Source organism: Stenella coeruleoalba (genome assembly GCF_951394435.1).
Source record: "Stenella coeruleoalba genome assembly, chromosome: 2".
NCBI classification, from domain to species: Eukaryota; Metazoa; Chordata; class Mammalia; order Artiodactyla; family Delphinidae; genus Stenella; species Stenella coeruleoalba.
In genome coordinates, this window is record NC_137147.1 from 9905660 (window position 1) to 9927054 (window position 21395).

At 47.6% G+C, this 21395-nt stretch overlaps 1 protein-coding gene across 2 annotated transcripts; it reads left to right on the forward strand.

Annotated features, from left to right (window-relative positions):
* Nucleotides 1–11953: 11953 nt before the first annotated feature.
* SERPINA10 (serpin family A member 10) lies at nt 11954–20816 on the forward strand. 2 transcript variants are annotated; one of them, XR_013827346.1, is made up of 4 exons: nt 11954–12753; nt 14059–14332; nt 16533–16711; nt 17730–17843. XR_013827346.1 is itself a non-coding variant. In XM_079915023.1 (4 exons), exons 1-4 carry the CDS (start codon nt 12030–12032, stop codon nt 17919–17921), a joined length of 1341 nt encoding a protein of 446 aa, XP_079771149.1. In that variant the 5' UTR covers nt 11954–12029; the 3' UTR covers nt 17922–20816. The 2 variants fall into 2 exon arrangements, 1 of the variants encoding a protein (XP_079771149.1); XM_079915023.1 differs by having other exon boundaries at nt 16561–16711; nt 17730–20816.
* The last annotated feature ends 579 nt before the right edge of the window (nt 20817–21395 follow it).

Genomic DNA, 21395 nt, shown 5'->3' on the forward strand with positions numbered 1-21395 from the left:
GATTTATTGCTTTTCGACTCCAAATCCTCCCTTCATTGCTGCTCTGCAAAAACCAATCTGGACCTTTTTAGTTTTACTGTGCCCCTGGGCATGATATTAAACTTTGTCAGTAGAGGGCGCTAGAGAAAGATCGCAGGAGGAAGAGACCTTATTCTCACAGTTCGGGACAAAAAGCATTAAACGAGATAAAAGAGAACCAGATGGATAGATAGATACATAGATTACATAGGTGATAGGAAGATGATAGATAAATGGATGGATAGATGATCGATTATAGATAGAAACTAGATGATATATTGATAATTAGATGATAGATACAGCATACATCTTGAGAGAAAGGAATTGAGCGATACTTCCTTAAATATACATATTTACATGTTTCTAAAGTCAGCATCTTACTAAGAAAACACTAAATGCATTCCCACTACTGTAAGACAAGGCTACTCATCATATTCAGTACCATTTCACATAGTCCTGGGGGTATTAGACAAAGCAATTAGACAAGAGAAAGTAGCGGCATAGAATTGTAAACTCTCTCTATTTGCAGATGACATGTAATATACTTGCATAACCCTAGCAAATCAATGATAAAACAAACTCAAACAATAAAGATTTCAGCAAGGTATCAGAATATAGACTTAACATGCAAAAGCAATGTCTCATATACACAAACAACAAGCAGTTAAAACACATAATGGAAGAGAAAACCCAGTCGCAACCAAAAGGATATAACACTTAGAAATAAACAAGAACTGCGCAGAATCTATATAGAGAAAATTATAAAATATTCCTTAAAGATGCAAAATTAGACTTGAACAAATGCAAAGATATTCCTTCTTGAATAAGATGCTCAACATCATCTAGATATCAGATTTCCCTAAGTTAATTTGTCAATTTAATTGTATCCCAATAAAAATACTAGCAATTTCTTTTTCTGGAGATAAACAAGATAATACCAAAGTCCATATAGAAAAATAAGCATGCAAGAGTAGCTGGAAAACACTGAAAAGAAAAAGATGTCAGGGACAGGGGGTGGGGAAGATAGGGGACTGGCCCGACCAGATGTTAAAGGATACGGCACAGATACTTCAATTAAATCTATGGTACTCGGATATGAATAGATAGGCAGACCAATGAAATACGTTAGAAAGTCTGGCAATAGACTCAAGTACAAATGGAAATTTAATATTTGATAAAGGAAGACTTATAAATAAATGTTATTGGGACAACTGGATAGCCATTTGAAAACAGAAAGGGGCTTCCCTGGTGGCGCAGTGGTTGAGAATCCACCTGCCACTGTGGGGGACCGGGTTCGAGCACTGGTCTGGGAAGATACCACATGCCGCAGAACAACTAGGCCCGTGCGCCACAACTGCTGAGCCTGCGCTCTGGAGCCTGCGAGCCACAACTGATGAAGGCTGCACGCTTGGAGCCCGTGCCCTGCAGCAGGAGAGGCCACCGCAGTGGGAAGCCCGCGCACCACAGCGAGGGGTAGCCCCCGCTCGCTACAACTAGAAAAAGCACGCACGCAGTAACGAAGACACAACTCAGCCAAAAATAAATAAATTAAAAAAGAAAAACAGAAAGGGTAAAATTAGACCCATTCTTCACACCATACTTAAGAATAAACTAAGAATCAGAGATCTAAATGAAAAAAAAAAAAGAACTATACAAGTACTAGAAGAAAACATGGGTAAATTCGTCTATAATCTAGGTGTAGAAAAAGGCTTTTCAACCATGACTCAAAGTCCAGATGAAATTTTTTAAAGAATTGAGAAATTTGACTATATAAAAATATTTTTTAATTGTGTGGTAAAAATTCATAAGCAAAGTCAACAGAAGTAAAAACCTGAAAGAAGATATTTGCAAGGTATGCCACCGATAGAGGTAATATCCTTAATATGTGGTCTTTAAACATATGAAAATACATTTCACTTCACTGAATAATAAAAAATGCAACTGAAAACTCCACTGAGATACCATTTCCTATCCATCAGATTGGCAATAATGTAAAAGTTTCACAGGACACTCTATTGGTTGTGTGGAAACAATCATTTTCATGGGTTGCTGGTGGGAATGCTGATGGGTCCTTGAAAAAAGAAACACAGGAAGGATAAACTAGAAACTAATTAAATGGCTACCTGCAAGGGAAGGGGGAGGACAGAGTGGAAGAGATGGGGGTTGGGGAATAGCACTTTTCTTCATGGAGCTTTTTGTATGCTTTAGACTTTTAGAATAATGTTAATGTTCTATATACTCAAAAATAAAATTAAATGAACAAATGAGGAAAGCCCTATAACCAAGTGAAAAGAAAACAAATGAATTCAAACATATTTCAAATGGATAATATAACTATTCTGAAGGGGAGAAAAAGAATTAACCCAAGGAAATTTTCAACACGATGCTTGGACAATATGCCTCTAGTTTTAAGAATACAAGACTGCAGGGGCTTCCCTCGTGGCACAGTGGTTAAGAATCCGCCTGCTAATGCAGGAGACACGGGTTCAAGCCCTGGTCCGGGAAGATCCCTCATGCCGCGGAGCAACTAAGCCCGTGCGCCACAACTACTGAGCCCACGAGCCACAACTACTAAAGCCTGCGCACCTAGAGCCCGTGCTCTGCAACAAGAGAAGCCGCCACAAGAAGAAGCCCATGCACTGCCACGAAGAGTACCCCCGCTCACTGCAACTAGAGAAAGCCCACGCGCAGAAACGAAGACCCAACGCAGCCAAAAATTAATTAATTATTTATTTTTTTAAAAGAAAGAATACAGGACTGCAAACAATCTTGAAGGCCTCTTTTCAGGTTCGTTTTTCATCATGGGATGAGGATAGCAAACATTATATGATGTGTAGGATTGGGCAAGGAGAGATACAAATACAGAATGAGGGAAGCAAGGAAGAATCCTGTGGGGTAGCACATGAATTGGAGGGATAAAATCATGGTTTCTAGTACATTTCTAAAATCTGTGTATGCCTGGGACAATTTGAATCTCTAAATAAATACATACATGCAAAACATATACATATATATAGTAAGAACAGTAATGGATTCAAATGCATTGAATAAAATCAAGAGTCCATGAATCTGAACCAATAATGCTGATAAATAAATATGAAAGGAATGATGGATTTAGAGTATCATAGTAAATACTGATTCAGGCAAGAATAGTCAATGGATGCTAAATCTGAGGGCATGGGGAATTTGATGAAAAACAAGATATTTAAATTAGTTTCAAAGGATCTCCTCAGCAGTGACTTATTACAAAGGGAGAAATGGTAGCTCTATATTGGAGAAACGGACATCATCTTAACCAAGGCATTAAAATTAACATCACCATTTAGGGACAAAGAGACATCGTGTGCCTCTGGATGTGACGCTCTAAGAAGGAGCCAACATCGTTTCTGTGATATTCCTTCCAAAAATGTATAATCTGAGGCCAATCATGGGGACACATCAGACCAACCTGAATTGAGAGAACTGGTAACATTTCCAAATGTCAACATAATAAGAGACAAACAAAGGGCTGAAGAACTGCCCCAGATTCAAGGAAACTAAGGAGACATAGCTCCAAATGCATACATGGTCCTGGAGGGACCCTACGCTAAAAATAAAAATGCCACAAAGGACATGAGTGGGGCAGTTGACAAAACTGGAACATGACTGTAGCTTCAGGTTGTGTAACAATATTAAATTGGATTTCAGAAATTGATACTATTGATATTTACATAAGAGAATAGTCTTGTTCTTGGGATTACCTTATCAGCTCAAATGGTTCAGAATAAGATAGCGTGGGTGTGCGTGCGTACACACATCTTGCACCTGTGCATGCATATATAGAAATGGGTATAGAGAGAGAACAGGATTGTAAAACGTGGAAAATGCTTCAAAATTAGTGAATCTGGGTAAAGGGTTATAGAATTTCTTTGTAACTACTCTTGCAGTTTTACTTTAAGTTTGAAATTATTTAAAATTAATTTTTTTAAGTTAAAAACTGAAATAAATAAATAATGACCCGCAGCACAAAAGAAAAATAGGGAAAGGACATAGCCTCCCAAGTAGAAGGACCATCTTAGTGAAAACCTGCTGTCACACTACGTGGTTAACTGCCTTGGGAACCAGAGGTCTGGGTTCAAATTCAAGCTCTGTGTTTTTGAACAGGTTAACTGACCTCTCTGAGCATCTGTTTCTTTATACCCATTAAAGAAAACGAATTATCATGTCCCTCTCCCTCAAAGGGTCCATCTCAAGGAAAGAAAGCTTTGTTAGGTGCTAACTAGTCAAACCCCTAGTTACCCAGAAGTTATCCCCACCTCGCTGACCAGTGCCCTGAGCACATCTTCTCAGGGCAACCATAGCGAACTTGCCTGGGCCATCAGCTTTGCACCGCTGGGGACAGAAGGGATCAATCAGCAATCTTGTTAGGTGTCACTGGAGCCCGGTGAGCCAGGGTGGAGGAAGCCTGGATCAGGAACAGGGAATCAGAAGGCCCGTGGGGGGCGCTTCCCTGGTGGTCCAGTGGTAGAGAATCCACCTTCCATTGCAGGGGACATGGTTCGATCCCTGGTCGGGGAACTAAGATCCCACATGCTGTAGGGCAACTAAGCCTGTGTGCCACAACTACTGAGCTCGCGCGCCTTAATGAGAAAGCCCGCATGCTGCAAACGACAGAGCCCACGTGCTCTGGAGCCTGCAGACCACCACTAGAGAGAGAAAACCCACACACCGCAACTAGAGAGAAGCCCGTGCCAGTGAAGAGCACGCATGCTGCAATGAAGATCCCGCGAGCCACAACTAAGACCCAACGCAACCAAAACTAAACTAAAAATAAAAGTAAATTACAAAAAAGCAGGCCCACGGGGAAGGGAGAGAGAGAGGCTGCTTGGCAAACAGTGAGCCATTTGTCCCACACGTGTGCGTGTCGCAAGGATTTGAGAAGCTTTTGCTTTTCTACCTCTGCACCTCGGACCCGCCCAAGCTTTCCTCTTGATCTCATCCACGCAGAGCAAACCAACTGCAGTTCTCTCTGTGTCCTGATTTCTCCCTGTTTCTCTGTTTCCTGGCCTGATTCTGCCAATCACTAGCTCTAGTTGTTTTTCAGACATTTAGCCCCTTGGGTTCCAGGACAAATTTGCTTCAGAAGCCTCTGGATCCCCCCGTTCTGGGGTGGCTTTTGGAAGCATTGTGCTTCCTGCCTGCAGGGAGTTCTGGGAAGGATTGTACTGTCTCCCATGAGGTGACTCTGGTCAACACACGCCTTCCTATCAGATCTTTCCCAACCTCTCTCTACACAGGCTGGTGATGAGCTGAAATCAAGTGCAAGCGGGAAGTCAGGTGGCCTGGTTCCATTCTGGCACCCACACGGGCAGGAAGGGCCTTAATGGTTGTGGGCCTGCAGCTCCTCCTCTGTCAAGTCCAAATCCAGGGTCTCGGCTTACCTGTGAGGTTCATTCTGGCTCTAAAATCACAGAACAAATACCATTCATTAGCTCTTCCTACCAGGTACCAAGCTCTTCACAGGCACTACTTCATTTAAGCCTCACGACAGTCCTAACAGCACAGCCCTGGCAGCCCCATTTTACAGATCAGGAAACTGAGGCAAGAAGAGGTTAAGGAGCTTGTTCAGGGTCACACAGCTGGTGAAAGAACTCACAGTACAGGGGCAGGCATTGAGCTTGACCTGCTGAAGGTAGAGAACTTCTGAGCCGCCCTTCCTGAGAGCCAGGACCCACCGCCTTAGAAGCAGCATTACCCAATGACTCCCTGGTTCCTGGGTGCTGCTGAGACACTCGTGAGCCACAGGCACAGTTTGGGCCATTTTATGGAAAAGAAAAAGCAAGTTCAGAGAGGTTAGGTTACATTCCCAAGGTCCAGCAGCTAGGAATTTGAAGGACTTGGGATTCAAGCCCAGGGTGTCTGACAGGCCCTTGCACTCTTTCCAACGCATTCTGCTGCCATCCTTTTGAAGATCCACTTCTGAAACCCTGGCAGCAGTTTTCAAATCATCCCAGACGGTCAAATGCTCCACGATGACCTTCATGGCACCTCTGAAGCCCCCATGAAGGCTGTGGTCCGCAGCCTCCATGCTCACCGGTTCCTCCCAGACATCTGGCCGAGCTGACACTCCCCCAGCCGGGAGGAAGCAGCCCCTGCCTCCTGGCGGCCCACTGCAGCCACCACTCAGCTGCAGAACTCCAGGGATGCGAAGGCAAAGCTGACACTGAGCTGGGGGTAGAAGGGCCCCTGGGCTCAGCAGCTGGAGTTTGTCAGGCTGAGCAACTTGGAGCTTGTCTCCCCCTGACATATCAAGGAAAAAATGGACGGCAGGAGCTGAGAGGAGCTAAGCTCTGCTTGAGTGAAAAGATAAGATGAACGCATCTTTCATTCTTGAGGTCAAGGAGACCTCTCCGACTGCACACGCACAGAAAAGTTTCTCAAAGGTCAAAAAGGGAGGGGTCACTATCCCATAATATGTGTGTCCATCTCCTAGAGACCCTCGTGCTGGAATCCATCTTGGCTAAAAGATGCACGCGCATATTGCATAAGGCCCTGGGTCAGATCGGATGTGGGAAATGAAGCAAGATGATTGGCCGAAGGAAAACAAAGACCCAGAAGACGGCCCCTATGTAAACGATTTAAACAACCACTTTAGCACCCGTTAGTGAGGACGCCCATACCCCTCTCTGGGTGTGTAGCTTTGCTTTGCTTCTGTCTTAAACAAACTGCCTCTCTGTGTGCTCCCCCACACGTGCTGTGCTTCTAATCAACTCTGTGCCTGTTTTACAGCCACAGAGTCTTCAAAGAAGACAAGAGCCAGGGCTCTGCTCCTAGCCACTAGCCCCTGGTGGTCTAGCAGTTAGGATTCCTGGTTTTCACCCAGGTGGCCCAGGTTCAATTCCTGGGCAGGGAACTAAGATCTCGCTTCAAGCCGCCTCTCGCCGCTGACGCCCTGAGATCAACTCCCGTGCTGTCTGACCCAAGAACCCCCGCCGTCCAGCCTCGTCCGTCTCCTCCCCTCACTTTGACTTCTTCAGGCAGTCATTCTCAACAGAGCAGGTACTGCCTCAAAGGAATACTCTGGAAGTTTGATGGGGCACTTCTGATTTCCACAAGGATTTGGAGGGGCGATGTTGGCACTTAGTGAGTGAGGGCCAGAGATGCCAGACGTACTGGAACATGCTGTCCATCACAGTGAAGCGACCCAGGTCCCACGTGACTCCAGTGTCCCACTGCAAGTCCATACAGGTGAAAACCCATTTTATAAATGATCTGAGTCTAGACTCTCACAGTCCCACGGGTGTTTTATTTCATATAAAAACACCATTTTCCCCCAAGGTTTTAATTCCCACTGAATTTTCTATGAAGACAAATCAGAGGAAGATTTATATTTTGTTTTTCAGGCTCTGAGCATGACTCACCGTTGCAGAAAACCACATCACTGGAAGTGACTCTGGCTGTAGAGCGGAATGGCCAATACGCAGGTGTGCAGGATATAGGGAACTCTCCAACTTGTCCCACATCTGATGGCATCGCTGCCTTTTCTAGTGTAGTTATGCCGAGCATTTACATACTAAAAGAAACATTATTTTCTTATAGTTTCCTTTTTTCCCCTCCATATTATAAAGCATTATTATTATTTTTTAACTTTTGTGGGTAGGTTCTATTAACTACAAATTTCACTTCAGGGTAGTAAGAGGCACATAAAATATTTATATTATAAACAGGAGAGTCTAATAGGTCTGCGAGATTTTGTCTTAAAGGGTCTACATTAGCCTCGCCTTTGGGTATTTGAGGATTCGTCTCACAAGTCCACCAACTTGGTGAAGCTGTAAGTTGACCTTGAAATAGGCTCCGTATGGCTGGTGGTAGTTTACCGGTCTGTCTCTCCTACTGGACTGAAAGTTCCTTGGTGGGGGGGGACCAGGTCTCAATCATCTCTGCCCCCGCCCCGCCCCCGACAGCCTTGGGTTGGGGACCCAGGAGACCTCTGTGGGATCCAGCCCTCCCTTCACAGGAGGTGTTCAGCGCCTGTAGCAGCTGCATCCCGCAAGGAGCTGGATCTTACTAGGGCACTGCCTGGATTGAGATGCAGATTCTCGTGGAGGAATTGCCCTCAGAGTCAGGGTTGCAGTGAGGTAGGAGGTGGATGGGCCCCTGGGCCGGACAGCTGGTGTTTGTCAAGCAGAGTAAAACTGAAGCTTTGTTTTCCCCCAGACACTCCAAGGACGAAGTGAGTGGCAGGAGCTGAGCTCTGCTGGAGAAAAGAGATAAATGACCACTCCTGAGGTCAAGGAAACCTCCCTTTCTGCGCATGTGCAGGAAGGCTCCTTGGGAATCAAAAGGGAGGGGGAGCCACCCCATACTAAGTGTGGACATGCACCCACAGGCCTCTGCGCTGGAATCCATCTTAGAACAAAGCGGTGCGCGCCTGTTGGGGAGGGTTCTAGGGCAGGGCAGGTGTGAAAAAAGAAACCAGGTAAACAAAGAGCCGGAAGAGCTGTCCTATATAAGTGATTTGAATCACCTCTTCACTGCACTGTCCTCATTAGGGGGGGCGTCCACACTCCTCTCCAGGTGCGTATCTCTGCCTTGCTCCCGTCTTAAATAAACTGTTTCTCTGTGTGCTCTCCCACATGTTATGCTGTGTCTCTGATAATAAACTTTGTACCTGCTTTTGCCTCCTTGAGAAATTCATTTTTCAAATGGGGCAAGAGACCCTTGCTTCTAGCCTCTAGTCCCTGGTGGTCTAGTGGCTAGGATTCCTGGTTTTTCACCCAGGCTGCCCAGGTTCAGTTCCTGGGCAGGGAACTGAGATCCTGCTTCAGGCCACCACTCGCTGCTGTCTCTCCGAGACCAGCAGGGGCAGCTGGGGATTATGGGAAGCCTACCTCTCCATCTTGGCTTTTCCAGAAATGCCACCATCTCCAAGCAGGATGTTAATCAGTAACAGTCCCCCGGGGGATCACACTTTGGAAGAGCAAATATTTGCTGCACGCCTTCGGCTGCAAGCCCTAACCTTCTGTCTTTGCCCTGAATGAAGGACCTTCCCAGGCACCTGGCGGCACCTCACTGGTAAGAGGCAGCGGATTAAAGGGAGGCCTTCACAGTGTCTGCCTAGTGAGGGATGGGGAGAGAAGACCTTCTTGTCCTCTCTGAGCAGGTTTCAAGGGAAGGGGGTGGGAACCTCGGCAGTGCCGAGCCCTCATTCCCGGACTGGATAGGGTGCGGGTGGGAGGTAAGAGGCGTGTTGTAGACATAGGGGGCTTCCTCTGCAGGAGGCCAGAGGAAGACGCTTTTTTTTTTTTTTTTCAACATAAGGGATTCTTTTTTTTTAATTTTTAAAAAATATTTATTTGGTTGCACTGGATCTTAGTTGTGGCAGGCAGGCTCCTTAGTTATGGCATGAACTCTTAGCTGTGGCATGCATGTGGGATCTAGTTCCCTGACCAGGGATGGAACCCAGGCCCCTGCATCGGGAGCGTGGAGTCTTAACCACTGCGCCACCAAGGAAGGCCCCAGGAAGAGGCTTTTAAGGCTTGAGATTTCATGCCCGCCACACTCGCTGTGCAACCCCACACAACTCCCTGGCCTTCTTCCCAGGGACCTGTCTGCCCAGGCAAGAGACTTTCCCCTGCTTCCAGATCTGGGGGTAGAGTTGCTGCTTCAGCTCTATTCAGGGCTGAGAAGTGGTGGGTAAGTGATTGATTTCTTACTGCTCCGGTTCTATTTAGGATGCTGCATCCTTGCATCATCCTTAAACAAAATTAATGGCAGTTACGATTAAGCGAAGATGAATTGATTCAGGAATAGCAGAGGAATTGCAATTCGGGACCAACAAACTATGGCAAACCATAGGCAAGTCCCAAAGAGACAAAGGCGAGGTTGGCTTTTATTAGGTTCAGGGAGGAAGCTGGGGAGTGTTGTTTTGAACCAAAGCTCACTGGAGGAGAATGGGAGTTCAGAGTCATGGTGGCTTCTTCTTGGCCGCAAGCGTGGGCAGGTCGCCGTTACTAAGGTGTGTGGAAAGCTTCCTTCTTCCTGCTGATCGTGAAGATTGAGATGAGCGGGAATGCGTGAGCGCCCACCCTGCATGGCTTCCTGACTCCATTCTGAATCAGGTGTCCTCCGTTCTTTTTCACTCATGGCATCCTCGGCTGGACCCTGGTGTTTGAGGGGATGCCCCCTGCACACAGATTCTGTACCGTTCTGTAGATGGACAAAGACCCTAGGGGATGCATGGGACTGCCGAGTAAGCAGTGTGCAGGGCCGCCCAGTGTTATTCCCTGGCTGCCACTCCAGACTGAAGGTGGAGTTTTGAGGAAAGACTTAGCAGTCAGAAGGGGTGACATCTAGTTGCTGTGCTGGGATCATTTCCTGATGGCTGTCAGAGACAGAAGTGATTCTGAGTTTGGGAGTGTCCCGCTGTGGGGTTACTTTACAAAGGGGTGCTATATCCTGTGATATAATGAAGGCAAGAACCTGGATGCGTTTGGTACATTCTAGGAGGTACTCACCCAGCATGTGCAGTGCCGGCGTGACCTACTGAATGCAGGCTTGCCGTCTAGAATCGGACAGAGTTTCCTAAAGGCTGACAGCTAGAAAACAGCAGGAATATCTCACTGAGTAAGGTCACGCCACTGAAGCCGTGGAAGGAATGAGGCCCCAGATTCCATGGCGCCCTTGAGCAAAAGCAAAGAGCAACGCACTGAGTCCTGGGGCCAGGGGTCACTTTGTAGCAGGCACAGGCGAGGACACAGCCCCCTGCGGCTGGGAGAAGAGGCCTGGGAACCTCACCTTGTCGCCGCATTTTGCTACAGGTGGCCTGAGAATGAGGGTCTCTGCTGACGGGAGCTCCCGTGAGGTCTGCGGCCTCGCCTGCCCCGCGCGCACTGGGGCAGTGGGTCCAGTGGGCAGAAGAGGGTGAGGATGCATCCTGGTGACCTTCCAGACAGCCTCTGGAACACAGGCTTGGGGGTGTCAGCTGAGCACCAGGAACCGTGTGTGGAGACAGGCAGGTGGCACAGCCCAGCGCACAGTTTATTCAGATGGAAACTGTACAGGTGCTCAGGAACCAGGCTCAGTGCCCAAGGATGTGAGGGAGGCCAGAGGGGGGGCAGTGGTGGCGAGTGCGGTGTTTGCAGACCCACTGCCTGTGCTGGAAGGCTGGTCCCACTAGAATAGGCAGCCTCGGGGCAGCGAGAGGAGGACACACTTCACAGGTCACAGTGAGGATGAGATGAGACCGTCCAAAGTGGAGCGTTAGCCCAGGCTCGCATAGTGAGTCAGCTTGTTATCTGTTTCTGTGCTGGGGAGCTCCAGGGAGAGTGAAGGCGGGAGCTCCTAAGAGGAGTTCTGTAACTGGGCCCCAGGGCTGGGTGGAGTGCCCTAGGGGAGCCGCAGGGGGGAATCCCACCACCCGATCAGGCAAACTCAGCACTTCCCCCTGCCCTGCCCCGATGGCCGCCCAGACCCTCCAAGTCCCCAGGCAAACATGTCCCCGGGTCCAGGTCCCTGCACCTCAGCTTGGACGGGCTGCCGCCCTATCGTCTAGCGATCAAGGGCAGTGAACGAAGCAGACCAGTAAAAGCCTGGGAAGACCTCCTGACACCGGCCGCTGCTCTGACCGCACCCAGCGAGGCCGGGCACCCAGACCGCCTCCTCTTCCATCCCCCTCTTCTTGGCTGCCTGCCACCACGCTGGAGGAAGTGGGATGACTGGGGAAAGCTGGGGGAGACTAGGAGCTGCCCGAGGGCGCGGCCCTGGATGGAAACCCGAGGCGGTTTCACCCTGTGAAATAATGCGCCCCCCACTCGGGTGACAAATGGGACTCCAACTTGCTCAGGGTGTCCCCGAGGCAGGGCTCGGGGAGCTAAGCCCCGTCCCCCAGGGAGGAAGCGGGTCCCTGGAGGAGCTGTACCAGGACACAGGGAGGAGGTGTGTATCAGCCGTTAAAAATAATCTCTGCCCTCTTTTCTCCCGAGGAAGCCTTGTTGCCAAAGGGAAGCCTCCCGGGCCTCCACGCTGCCCAGATGCAGGCGGTGCTGAGCCTCCTGCTGCCCTGCCTCCTGGCCCAGGTGTGGCTGGTACCCGGTTCCACCCCTGGTCCCCGCTCACCAGAGGCCCAGGCAGGACTGGAGACTCTGCCAACCCCCAGGGCCCAGACCGAGAGCAGCGAGGGGGCGCGGGTCCTGCAAGAGGACGAGGGCCCCCCCTGGCTGACAGCCGACTGGCAGAAGCTCTCTGGGGAGACCTCCACCTTGGGGTTCAGCCTGCTTCGTAAGATCTCCATGAGGCACGACGGCAACGTGGTCTTCTCCCCACTCGGCCTGGCCTGGGCCATGGCAGCCTTGACCCTGGGGGCCAGGGGACAGAGCAGAGCCCAGCTGGAGACGGGGCTCCGCCTGCAGGCCCTGAATCAGACCCTGCCCGCAGTGAACCAGACCCGGCCCCCGCGCCTGCCTGCCCTCTTCAAGCAGCTCCGAGAAAGCCTGTCCCACAACCCAGAGCTGGGCCTGACCCAGGGGAGTTTCGCCTTCATCCACGAGGACTTTGACGTCAAAGAGACCTTCCTCAATTTCTCCAAGAGGTATTTCGATATGGAGTGTGTGACTATAAATTTTCGCAACGCATCCCAGGCCAAAGGGCTCATGAATCATCACATTAACAAAGAGACTCAGGGGAAAATCCCCAAACTCTTTGATGAGATTAATCCTGACACCAAATTAATTCTTGTGGATTACATCTTGCTCAAAGGTACTTTGATACTGTTCTGCTCTCCCAGAGCCATGGCTCTCTCCGCCTGTCTCTTCCTTTCCTGCTGGGCCTGTGTATGGTCGACGCCAAATGATCTCCTAGGAACATGCTGTTCTCAGGTTTTACAAACAGAGTGAAACACACATCGAGCATGTAGGACATACCAGGCGCAGTGCCAGACAATGTTTTCACTTGATGCCCCTGCCCTGGGGGCCCAGGTGCTTGCAGGGCTTAAGTTTTCTAAGCACGTCTACACAGCTCTCCTCTGACATTCTGACACGGGGAACCCTCTGGGTCATTTTTTTTAAAAAAAGGCATATCATCTGAGAGATTTAGGGTTGCATCTTTGCTCTTTCACGCTCTACTTTTGTGTCCTGGGGCAAGTGACAAAGTCCCTTGTCCTCGTATTCTCAATATAGAAAATGCACACTCCCACCTACCATAGAGATGAACCGAGGCTCAGAGAGATCACACGATAAACGGCAGAGGCCAAACTCAGACGAGGGCCTCCTGACACGCTCATCCCGGGTGCTTCCCATCCTGCCTCTCTCGTGGAGGACTGGACTGGTGTGGCCCCAGTTGTAGCAGGAAGGTGACCCTAGGGGACTTGCAAAGCCCGGGAGGAGGACATGCTTCCAGTCAGCCAGGCCAGACAGACATCGGTGTGTAGAGACAGGGGCCCACACGCTGGCAGCCTCCTCTGGGTCACGTGGCTCTCTGTCAGCCAGGGGCCCCTGCCCTCAGAGCCTCACCGAGCACAGGATGTGCGGGAATGTCATCATTTTGCCACGGTGGCCTCTGTTTGCACATGGTGTGCACTAGACCAAGTGGCGGTCAGAGGGCCCCTCCTGCAGCCAGGGCTGGGGACAGGCCTGAAGTCTTCTCTAGGCTGGAGCTAACCAACCCCAAGGGAGCGAGTGTAGAAGGAGGAGGTGGGTCCTTTGGGCTCCAGCTGGAATGAGTGACTTTTGTTCACTCGAACAAAAGTTCACTCAAAACACCCAGTGTTTTGTCCAGAACAATGAGGGGATCGGGGGGGTGGTCATTAGGAGATATCTCCGTGCTTTTGTGTGTGATTCCAACAGGGTCTCTGGATGGATCCAGGTTTTGCCAGCTGGGAAAGAAGCCTGCGAAAGGCTGATCTTTGGGGAATTTATTTTGGCCGCGGTCTAAACAAACCTGATAAGGATGGCTTTCCTAGCTGGGCAGAAAAAGGGACAGAACACTGGCCCTTTATTACTTTAGCAAGAACGATGCTTTCGAGGAGGGTGGTTTCTGCAACGAGTTTCTTTCTTATCTGTTCAGGGAAATGGCTGACCCCTTTTGACCCTGTCCTCACCGAGACAGACACTTTCTACCTGGACAAGTACAAGGCAGTCAAGGTGCCCATGATGTACAGGGCAGGCAAGTTTGCCTCCACTTTTGACAAGAATTTTCGTTGCCACGTCCTCAAGCTGCCCTACCGAGGAAATGCCACCATGCTGGTGGTCCTCATGGGAAGGATAGGTGACCACCTGGCCCTTGAGGACTACTTGACCACAGATTTGGTGGACACGTGGCTCAGGAACATGAAAACCAGGTACAGCTCCCTCGTCGCCCTGCTCCAGCTCAGCGGGCCCCTCCCTACGGGCACCCACAATTTCGTTCTGTGCCCGTCCCAGCCCAGCCCGCTGCGGGCTCCCCGATGGCAGGGGCCGCGTTTGTCCTGTTTCCCCCTCTATCAGCATCTATCCCAGCGCCTGGCTCGTTCATTCACTCGGCCAGCCCTTATCAAGTTTCTCCCACGTGCCAGGCACTGGGACGCATGCACGATGCTAGCCCTCGCGGAGCTCACGTCCTAGTGATGAGAGCACCAGGGGGGTGCAGGTGGGGGCCAGGGAAGGCCTGGCCAAGAAGGTAGCGGTAAGCGAACACTTAAGAGGAAGGAGGATTCTGAGGGTGCGCTGCGGGAGAGAAGAGGTACAGGCAGAAGTGGGAAAGTGCTGGGACGGGACTGTGCTTACTGGATTCCAGGAAGAGCGAGGCAGCCGGTGAGGCTCCAGCAGCCGATGAGGTCGCAGAGGAGCCAGCAGGTGTCACCCGGGACTGTACGTTACTGGCCCCGGAAAAGACTTGGGCTTTTGCCAAGGGAGACAGAAGCCACTGGAGCCAAGCAGAGGAGCAGTACGGCCTGTGCTGAGAAGAGACACTAGGGGTATGTGGGAGGGGCAAGGGGACCAGCCAGGAGGTCAGCGTAGCCACCGAGGTCAGGATGCTCAGCAGGTGGCAGCAGTGGAAGTAACGAGGAGCAGTGGAGTCCTGGATCTGTGACGAAGCCGGAGGTGACGGGATTGGCTAACGGACTGGATGTGGGTGACAGAGAGGGAAAGAAAGTCAAAGGTGAAGGCAAAGTTTTTGGCCTTAGCAACGGGAAGGAAGGATTTGCCATTTACTGAAAGGGGAGACCGTAGGAGGAACACGCCGAGAGGTAAGTTCAAAAGTTCAGTCGGAAACATCTGGATCAGAAATACCTATTAGACATCCAGGCGGAGATGTCAGGAAGGCAGCTAGATCTGGAGTGCAGGGTGAGGTCCAGGCTGGGGAGTCAGCAGCACATAAATGGAACCATGAGACTGGCTGAGACGACCGGGGCAGGGGGCCGCGTGCAGAGAGCAGGGTCGGAAGCACAGAGCAGGGTCGCAAATGCTTGTGGAATAAATTTATCCACCTACTGGGGTGGGGGGAAGGCAGCGCCAGTAAGGAGTCCACGGCGATGCCTCCGGAATCCTGTCACTCCAGCATTTGGCACAGAGAGGAGTCCAGCTAAAGATCTTCAGTTTCATTTTATCTTCATTCTTCTTCTTTTCCTTCAAATCCTTAGAACCTAGCATAGGACTCAAACATAATAAGCCTTCAACAAATGTTTGTGGGGATACATTTATAAATCAGTCTCCAAGGCATGTCATGTCCTCAGTTATATTGCAGCCCGACAGCCTGGCCCAGCTCCGAGAGAGAGAGAGACAGAGACAGAGAGAGGGATGAGAGAGAGAGGGAGAGAGAGAGAGAGAGGAGAGAGGGGGGGGGTGATGAAGGGAGCAAAAGGAAACTACACGAGACATCGTTCTGGGTGCTTAACATATATAATTTCATTTACTTCTCTGAAGAACACTGTGAAATTGGTATTGGTATTTTGGCTGTACTTCACAGATTAAGACATTGGGACTTCTTTAAGACTAATTTAGTACCAACTAGTAGTTTTCATTCTTTTCATTTTTGAGCCACAGAACTCATCTCTCTAAACAAAAAACTCCATTGTGTGTGAATATATATTTTATATATATATATATATATATATAAAAAATAGATAATATCAGAGTTTCTCTGGCTAAAGGTAGGTAGGGGGTTGAAAATTCCCTTCACTCCCCTCCCCTCGTCCATCCCGACTCTTAAGGTTCTCCTAAAATCCTGGGGGGGTCTCTGTAATCTGGGCATTGAAAACAGCCTGGAGTCTGCAGGACTGATGGCAGCAGCTGTGTGGTTGGTTTGGGGTTGTTTTTAAAACCCAGGGAAACGGACACAAAGTGTGGCATTCTTTGCTAAAGAGAATGCGAGTCATTGGCTGGGCAATGAAGCTGGTTCCCTGAAGCTGAAGCTCTCCTCTGAGTCAGGCCATTCATTACAGAAGAACAGAATGAGCTCTAGTCAACGGAGGGAGACTTGTTAGTGGGCATAAGCTTGGGGGAAGGTTAAAAGAAAGTGTGACCTTTTTAGTGTTCAGAATCTATGGTTTTTGTCTACAGTTCACCATTATATGTACTTGTACCACAGAAAAATGGAAGTTTTCTTTCCAAAGTTCAAGTTAGACCAGAAGTATAAGATGCATGAGCTGCTGAAACAGATGGGAATCAGAAGAATCTTCTCACCCTGGGCTGACTTGAGTGATCTCTCAGTTACTGAAAGAAATCTTAAAGTATCCAAGGTAAGTCAGGATCTTCCACTGGGGCCCAAACCAACGAATATCTTCACATACCATTTAACGTTGATAAAAGGCCAAGTTGTAGTAGAAAATTAGATTAAAATTCCAAAAGAATTGAAACAGCACCCAAGTGGGATGTTTTAAGAATTTGGAGCTACTTTTTAAAACATCTGTTCAACTAATTTAACCTCTCTTATGTAGAGCTCTCTCTTCTCTCCCAGTGCTCAAGGAGAAATTTATCCCAAAATGGAACTGGTTCACAGATTCATTCAAAATTCCATGAAACTGCACCACTTTAAAGATGAAAGAAAGCCCCAGAGGTTATCTGGCTAACTTCCCGCCCCTTGTGGAAACCCTGTCTGAAATATCCCTACAAAACAGTAGGGATTACTATCACTATCGCCTCTTATAATAATTATACAGGTCCGTCACTCACATCACATGAGGCTCCTGGACAAAAGGGCCTCTCAGACACAACAGGTGGCCTAAATACAGGCCACCAGAGTTCAGGACGACTTCAGGGACCCAGGAGCTTACCCCATGGACCACTTCAGAGCAGTACCAGGTGCTGGGAAGCTGCTACAGAAGACTAACCACAGCCCTGCCCCTACCTAGGCTGCCAGAAGGAAGGTCAAAGTTCTCAGGGGTTCCAGGCGGCTTGAAAACCTTCCAGGAGGAACACCAGCTCGGCTCAAAAATCAGTAGCACAAAGTACATGCTAAATAAGTATTTGTTCATTGGATGCATGTGTGCATGAAGTGGCCAGCCACAGAGTCCCTGGGTCCCTACCCAGAATGAATTTCACAATCGGTTCCTGGTGTCTCCTGGTATTTTGTGGGCTTCTAAGGCAGTCGCTGGGGCAACCTCAGACCATTCCTCTCTGCGCAGATGAGCGCTGTACCACTAAATCCTGAGAGCATGGCCCCGTGGGTAGGACAATAACACAGAATGTCCAGGGGCTCAATTAATTCCCTCACCTCCACTGGCACACAAACGGCCGTCCATGTATTTCCTTTTCCAGGTTTTACAAAGAGCGATGATTGAGGTGGATGAAGAAGGAACAGAGGCGGTGGCGGGAACCCTGTCAGAAATCACTGCTTATTCCATGCCTCCCATCATCAAAGTGGACCGGCCGTTCCACTTCATCATCTATGAAGAAACCTCCAGAATCGTGCTATTTCTGGGCAGGGTGGTGAATCCGACTCTCCTGTGATTGATGACATGCGCGAGTCCTTAGAGCCACAGCAGACGCTGGATCTGAGGTGTCTGAACTTACACAGGACACTGGCACTGGGTGTCGCGCCCTTGTCCTCAGATGCTAGTTTGAGCCATCCTTGGATAAATCTGCGTATTAAATTCAAACTTATCTTAAGGAGATGTTTGTACAAGCTGCCTGGTATTTTAAGCCTGTTTCTAAGAGCCTTTGTTATTGACTAAAGACCATCTTGGTATCTGGACTTAAAAGTATGGTAGATCAAAACTCTATTTCAAGACGAAGCCTTTGGGAAGAAGACAAGTACACATTCTCCATGGGTCATGAGCTTGGCTCTCTTTACTTCTCCCTAATGCAAATTAGTGTTTTATTTTTAACCTACTATAGAATCATTTCTTGGTGACTAAAATTAGAAGAAACTAGCCGTGGTCAGTCCTGCTGCAATGTGGCTCCACCCACTCCGTGGAGCCGTTAACTGAGCCACAGATCATCCAGTTCAATACCTTTGTTTTACAAAGCAAAGAAATGGGAAACCGGAGAGAGGGCCGCAGTATGGCTTTCGTGGGCCCCAGGCACTTTTGTCTTCACAGGCTCCTCCCTCTGTAAAAATAAAATATATGTGTGTGTATAATAGAAATTATATTTTATGACTGCACTGGTATAAAGATGAATATACTCTGGGTTATATCTGTCCTTATACCAGTGCAGTCAAAGCATGGAACTTGCTTGTTGCAAGAAGTAAAACATATTCATGGGCCCCTAAAAGTATCGTGGGCTTGAGGCACTGTGCCTACGGCATCTCAGAGGAAGGAAAACGTCACCCAGTGGAGCAATGGCAGAGTCAGAAGCCTGCCTCTCCTGACTCCAGTTCCGAAGCCCATTTCACTCTTCTTTCTGTCTACAACATCTGATGGGGTCCATCCACTTCAACAGGCAGCATGTGCTCACCTCTCAGTTACCCACTGTGGCTAGACGGAATATAAGCATGGACTTTGTCCCAAGGTTCAAAGAAAAACAGCAAATACTTTCTCAGCCAGTCATTTTCTGTTATATAGACAAGAAAATATTTTAGGAGTAATTTCAGAGAATCGTGAATAGAGTTAACTAATCTTGGAATGTCAACTATGTTGACTAACGGCCTAATTGGGTTTTTATCTGTTTGTTATCCAATTTAAATATACTTAAAATTAATGTATTGATTAGTCATCTTATTATAATAAGTCAGAGTTATGTAAATAGTACTTAATGTGAATAGGTAATAATAATAAGCAGCAGTCTAGAGACTAACTCTTCATCATTCTAAAACCTGGATAGGAGTTTATTCCTGTATTCCCTTCCAAGGGCACTAGCTGACATTGGTAAGCCAGGCGACTCTAGAGCCTAGAAAGAAACAAAAATAGATGACTAACTTCAGTTGGCATTCTTAAGTGAGTTGTTAGTATTCAACTAATGAGGTTCATTTATGGAAACATAGCAGAAAGAGAAATAAAAGAGGGCTCAAATTACCCATTTTTAAGAGATGAAATCTAAAAATGAAAGCCTATGAGAACACAATACCCTCTGAAATAAATATGGCCAAACCCAGTTATAAAAAAGGTTCCTTATTATCAAAGGATTCATAGAACATACATATCAAACTCTCCCCTTATCTCTGCACATATTTGCACAAAACAATAATGGCATAACAACAATAACTGACATTACTCTTTAAGGTAGAAAATGGCCCTATTCTCTATAAAATATTAATATTTCCCCACATATGCTTGAAGAAGCTCCAAGGACAGTAGGTTTCAGATTTTCTAAATATATATGCATGGTGAAAAAATGCAGACCAATGAAAAAGGTACTTAATCTTCCAAAAAAATTCAAGGTTTCAGCTGAGGGGGAAAATTCTGAGCATTGTAACAATGCTTCACTATATTTAAGTGTCAGGTTTTAAAAACTGTTCCTACACACACACACACACACACACACTCTCTCTCCCTCTCTCTCTCTCTCTCTCTCTCTCTCTCTCACTCTCTCACACACATGCTATATAACAACTGAGAACAGATTACTGACTTAATTGAATTCATTTCACCTTCGCTGTAAAACCACTAGGGCCAAGCTAAAGAGACTGTTCCATTTCAATTCAAATATTTCACGTATGTCCACTAACTGCAGGCAAAATGGACTTACTCCTCCAGAATAAGGTGTCTTTGTAAAGCTCAGGAAATCAAGTAACGGAAATGACTTTTAAATGTGTATGAGGTTATGGAAGAAAAGCTCTATATGTTCCTCTGTATTAAGTAAAATGCTTTTTGCCTTCTCCATTTCTGCCAGTAAAGTTGATTCTACAGGTCTATTTTTTTGCTTATAACGCTAACTAGTGAAATTTTGGAACATGTCCTTAAAACTGCAAGTTTCCACAATTAACAGATAGAGATGTCCCTATTTCTCTGCAGCTACAGATGGAGGGAGATCTTTCCTTGTCACACAACTGGTTTAAAGGAACTATTTGATAAGTTGTTAAACGAAGAACTGTTATAAGAGTATCAGTCTTGTTTCCAGTGTAAATCGAGATATATGTGGATACTCATAACTGTCACCAATTTGTTTCTTACTGTTTTTACATATCTGTCCTTGGAAGTATAGTTTTAACAGATATTTCAGTGACTTTAGAAATTATCATGTTCTGTGGAAAAAAAAGGAAACCTCCAAACATAACGTTAATTGACTGTCTTAATTGATAATTTAGTGCCTAAGACTGCAGCTGACTTCTGTAGATTTCTGAGCTCTATAAGCAGTAGTGACTTTTCTCCGTCAAATTGTTTTCCTCTTCTCCCACATGCATGGTGGAAAATAAAAAGTTCCTAACTCTGCTAAATTTATTTTTGAACAAATAAACTGAAATTCTCCATTCTTTTAAGTAACAGAGTCAACGTGGACTATGAATCAAAGTACTAGAAAAACTGACGCTGTTCTGAGGTCCATTACATACGCCCAATACTCTCTCCTAGATCATAATGTATTCAGTTCCACGTTAGTGATGTTAGTAGGAGACGTCACTAAAATAGTTAAATGAAATCCACAAAGAATACATGAATTAACCAGTACTGTCAAGCTTCTCATACCTACTCAATTTTTAATTACTGACAAAATGAATGGTTGAACAATTCCATTTACCTGACTGTCCTTAAATGAAAGGTATGAAGAATCACTAAAAATAGCCAAAATAGGGCTTCCCTGGTGGCGCAGTGGTTGAGAGTCCGCCTGCCGATGCAGGGGACACGGGTTCGTGCCCCGGTCCGGGAAGATCCCACATGCCGCGGAGCGGCTGGGCTCGTGAGCCATGGCCGCTGAGCCTGCGCATCCGGAGCCTGTGCCCTGCAACGGGAGAGGCCGCAGCGGTGAGAGGCCCGCGTACCGCAAAAAAAAAAAAAAAAAAAAAAAAAAAAGCCAAAAAAGAGGCCATATGTAAGGAAAGGGGGAAAC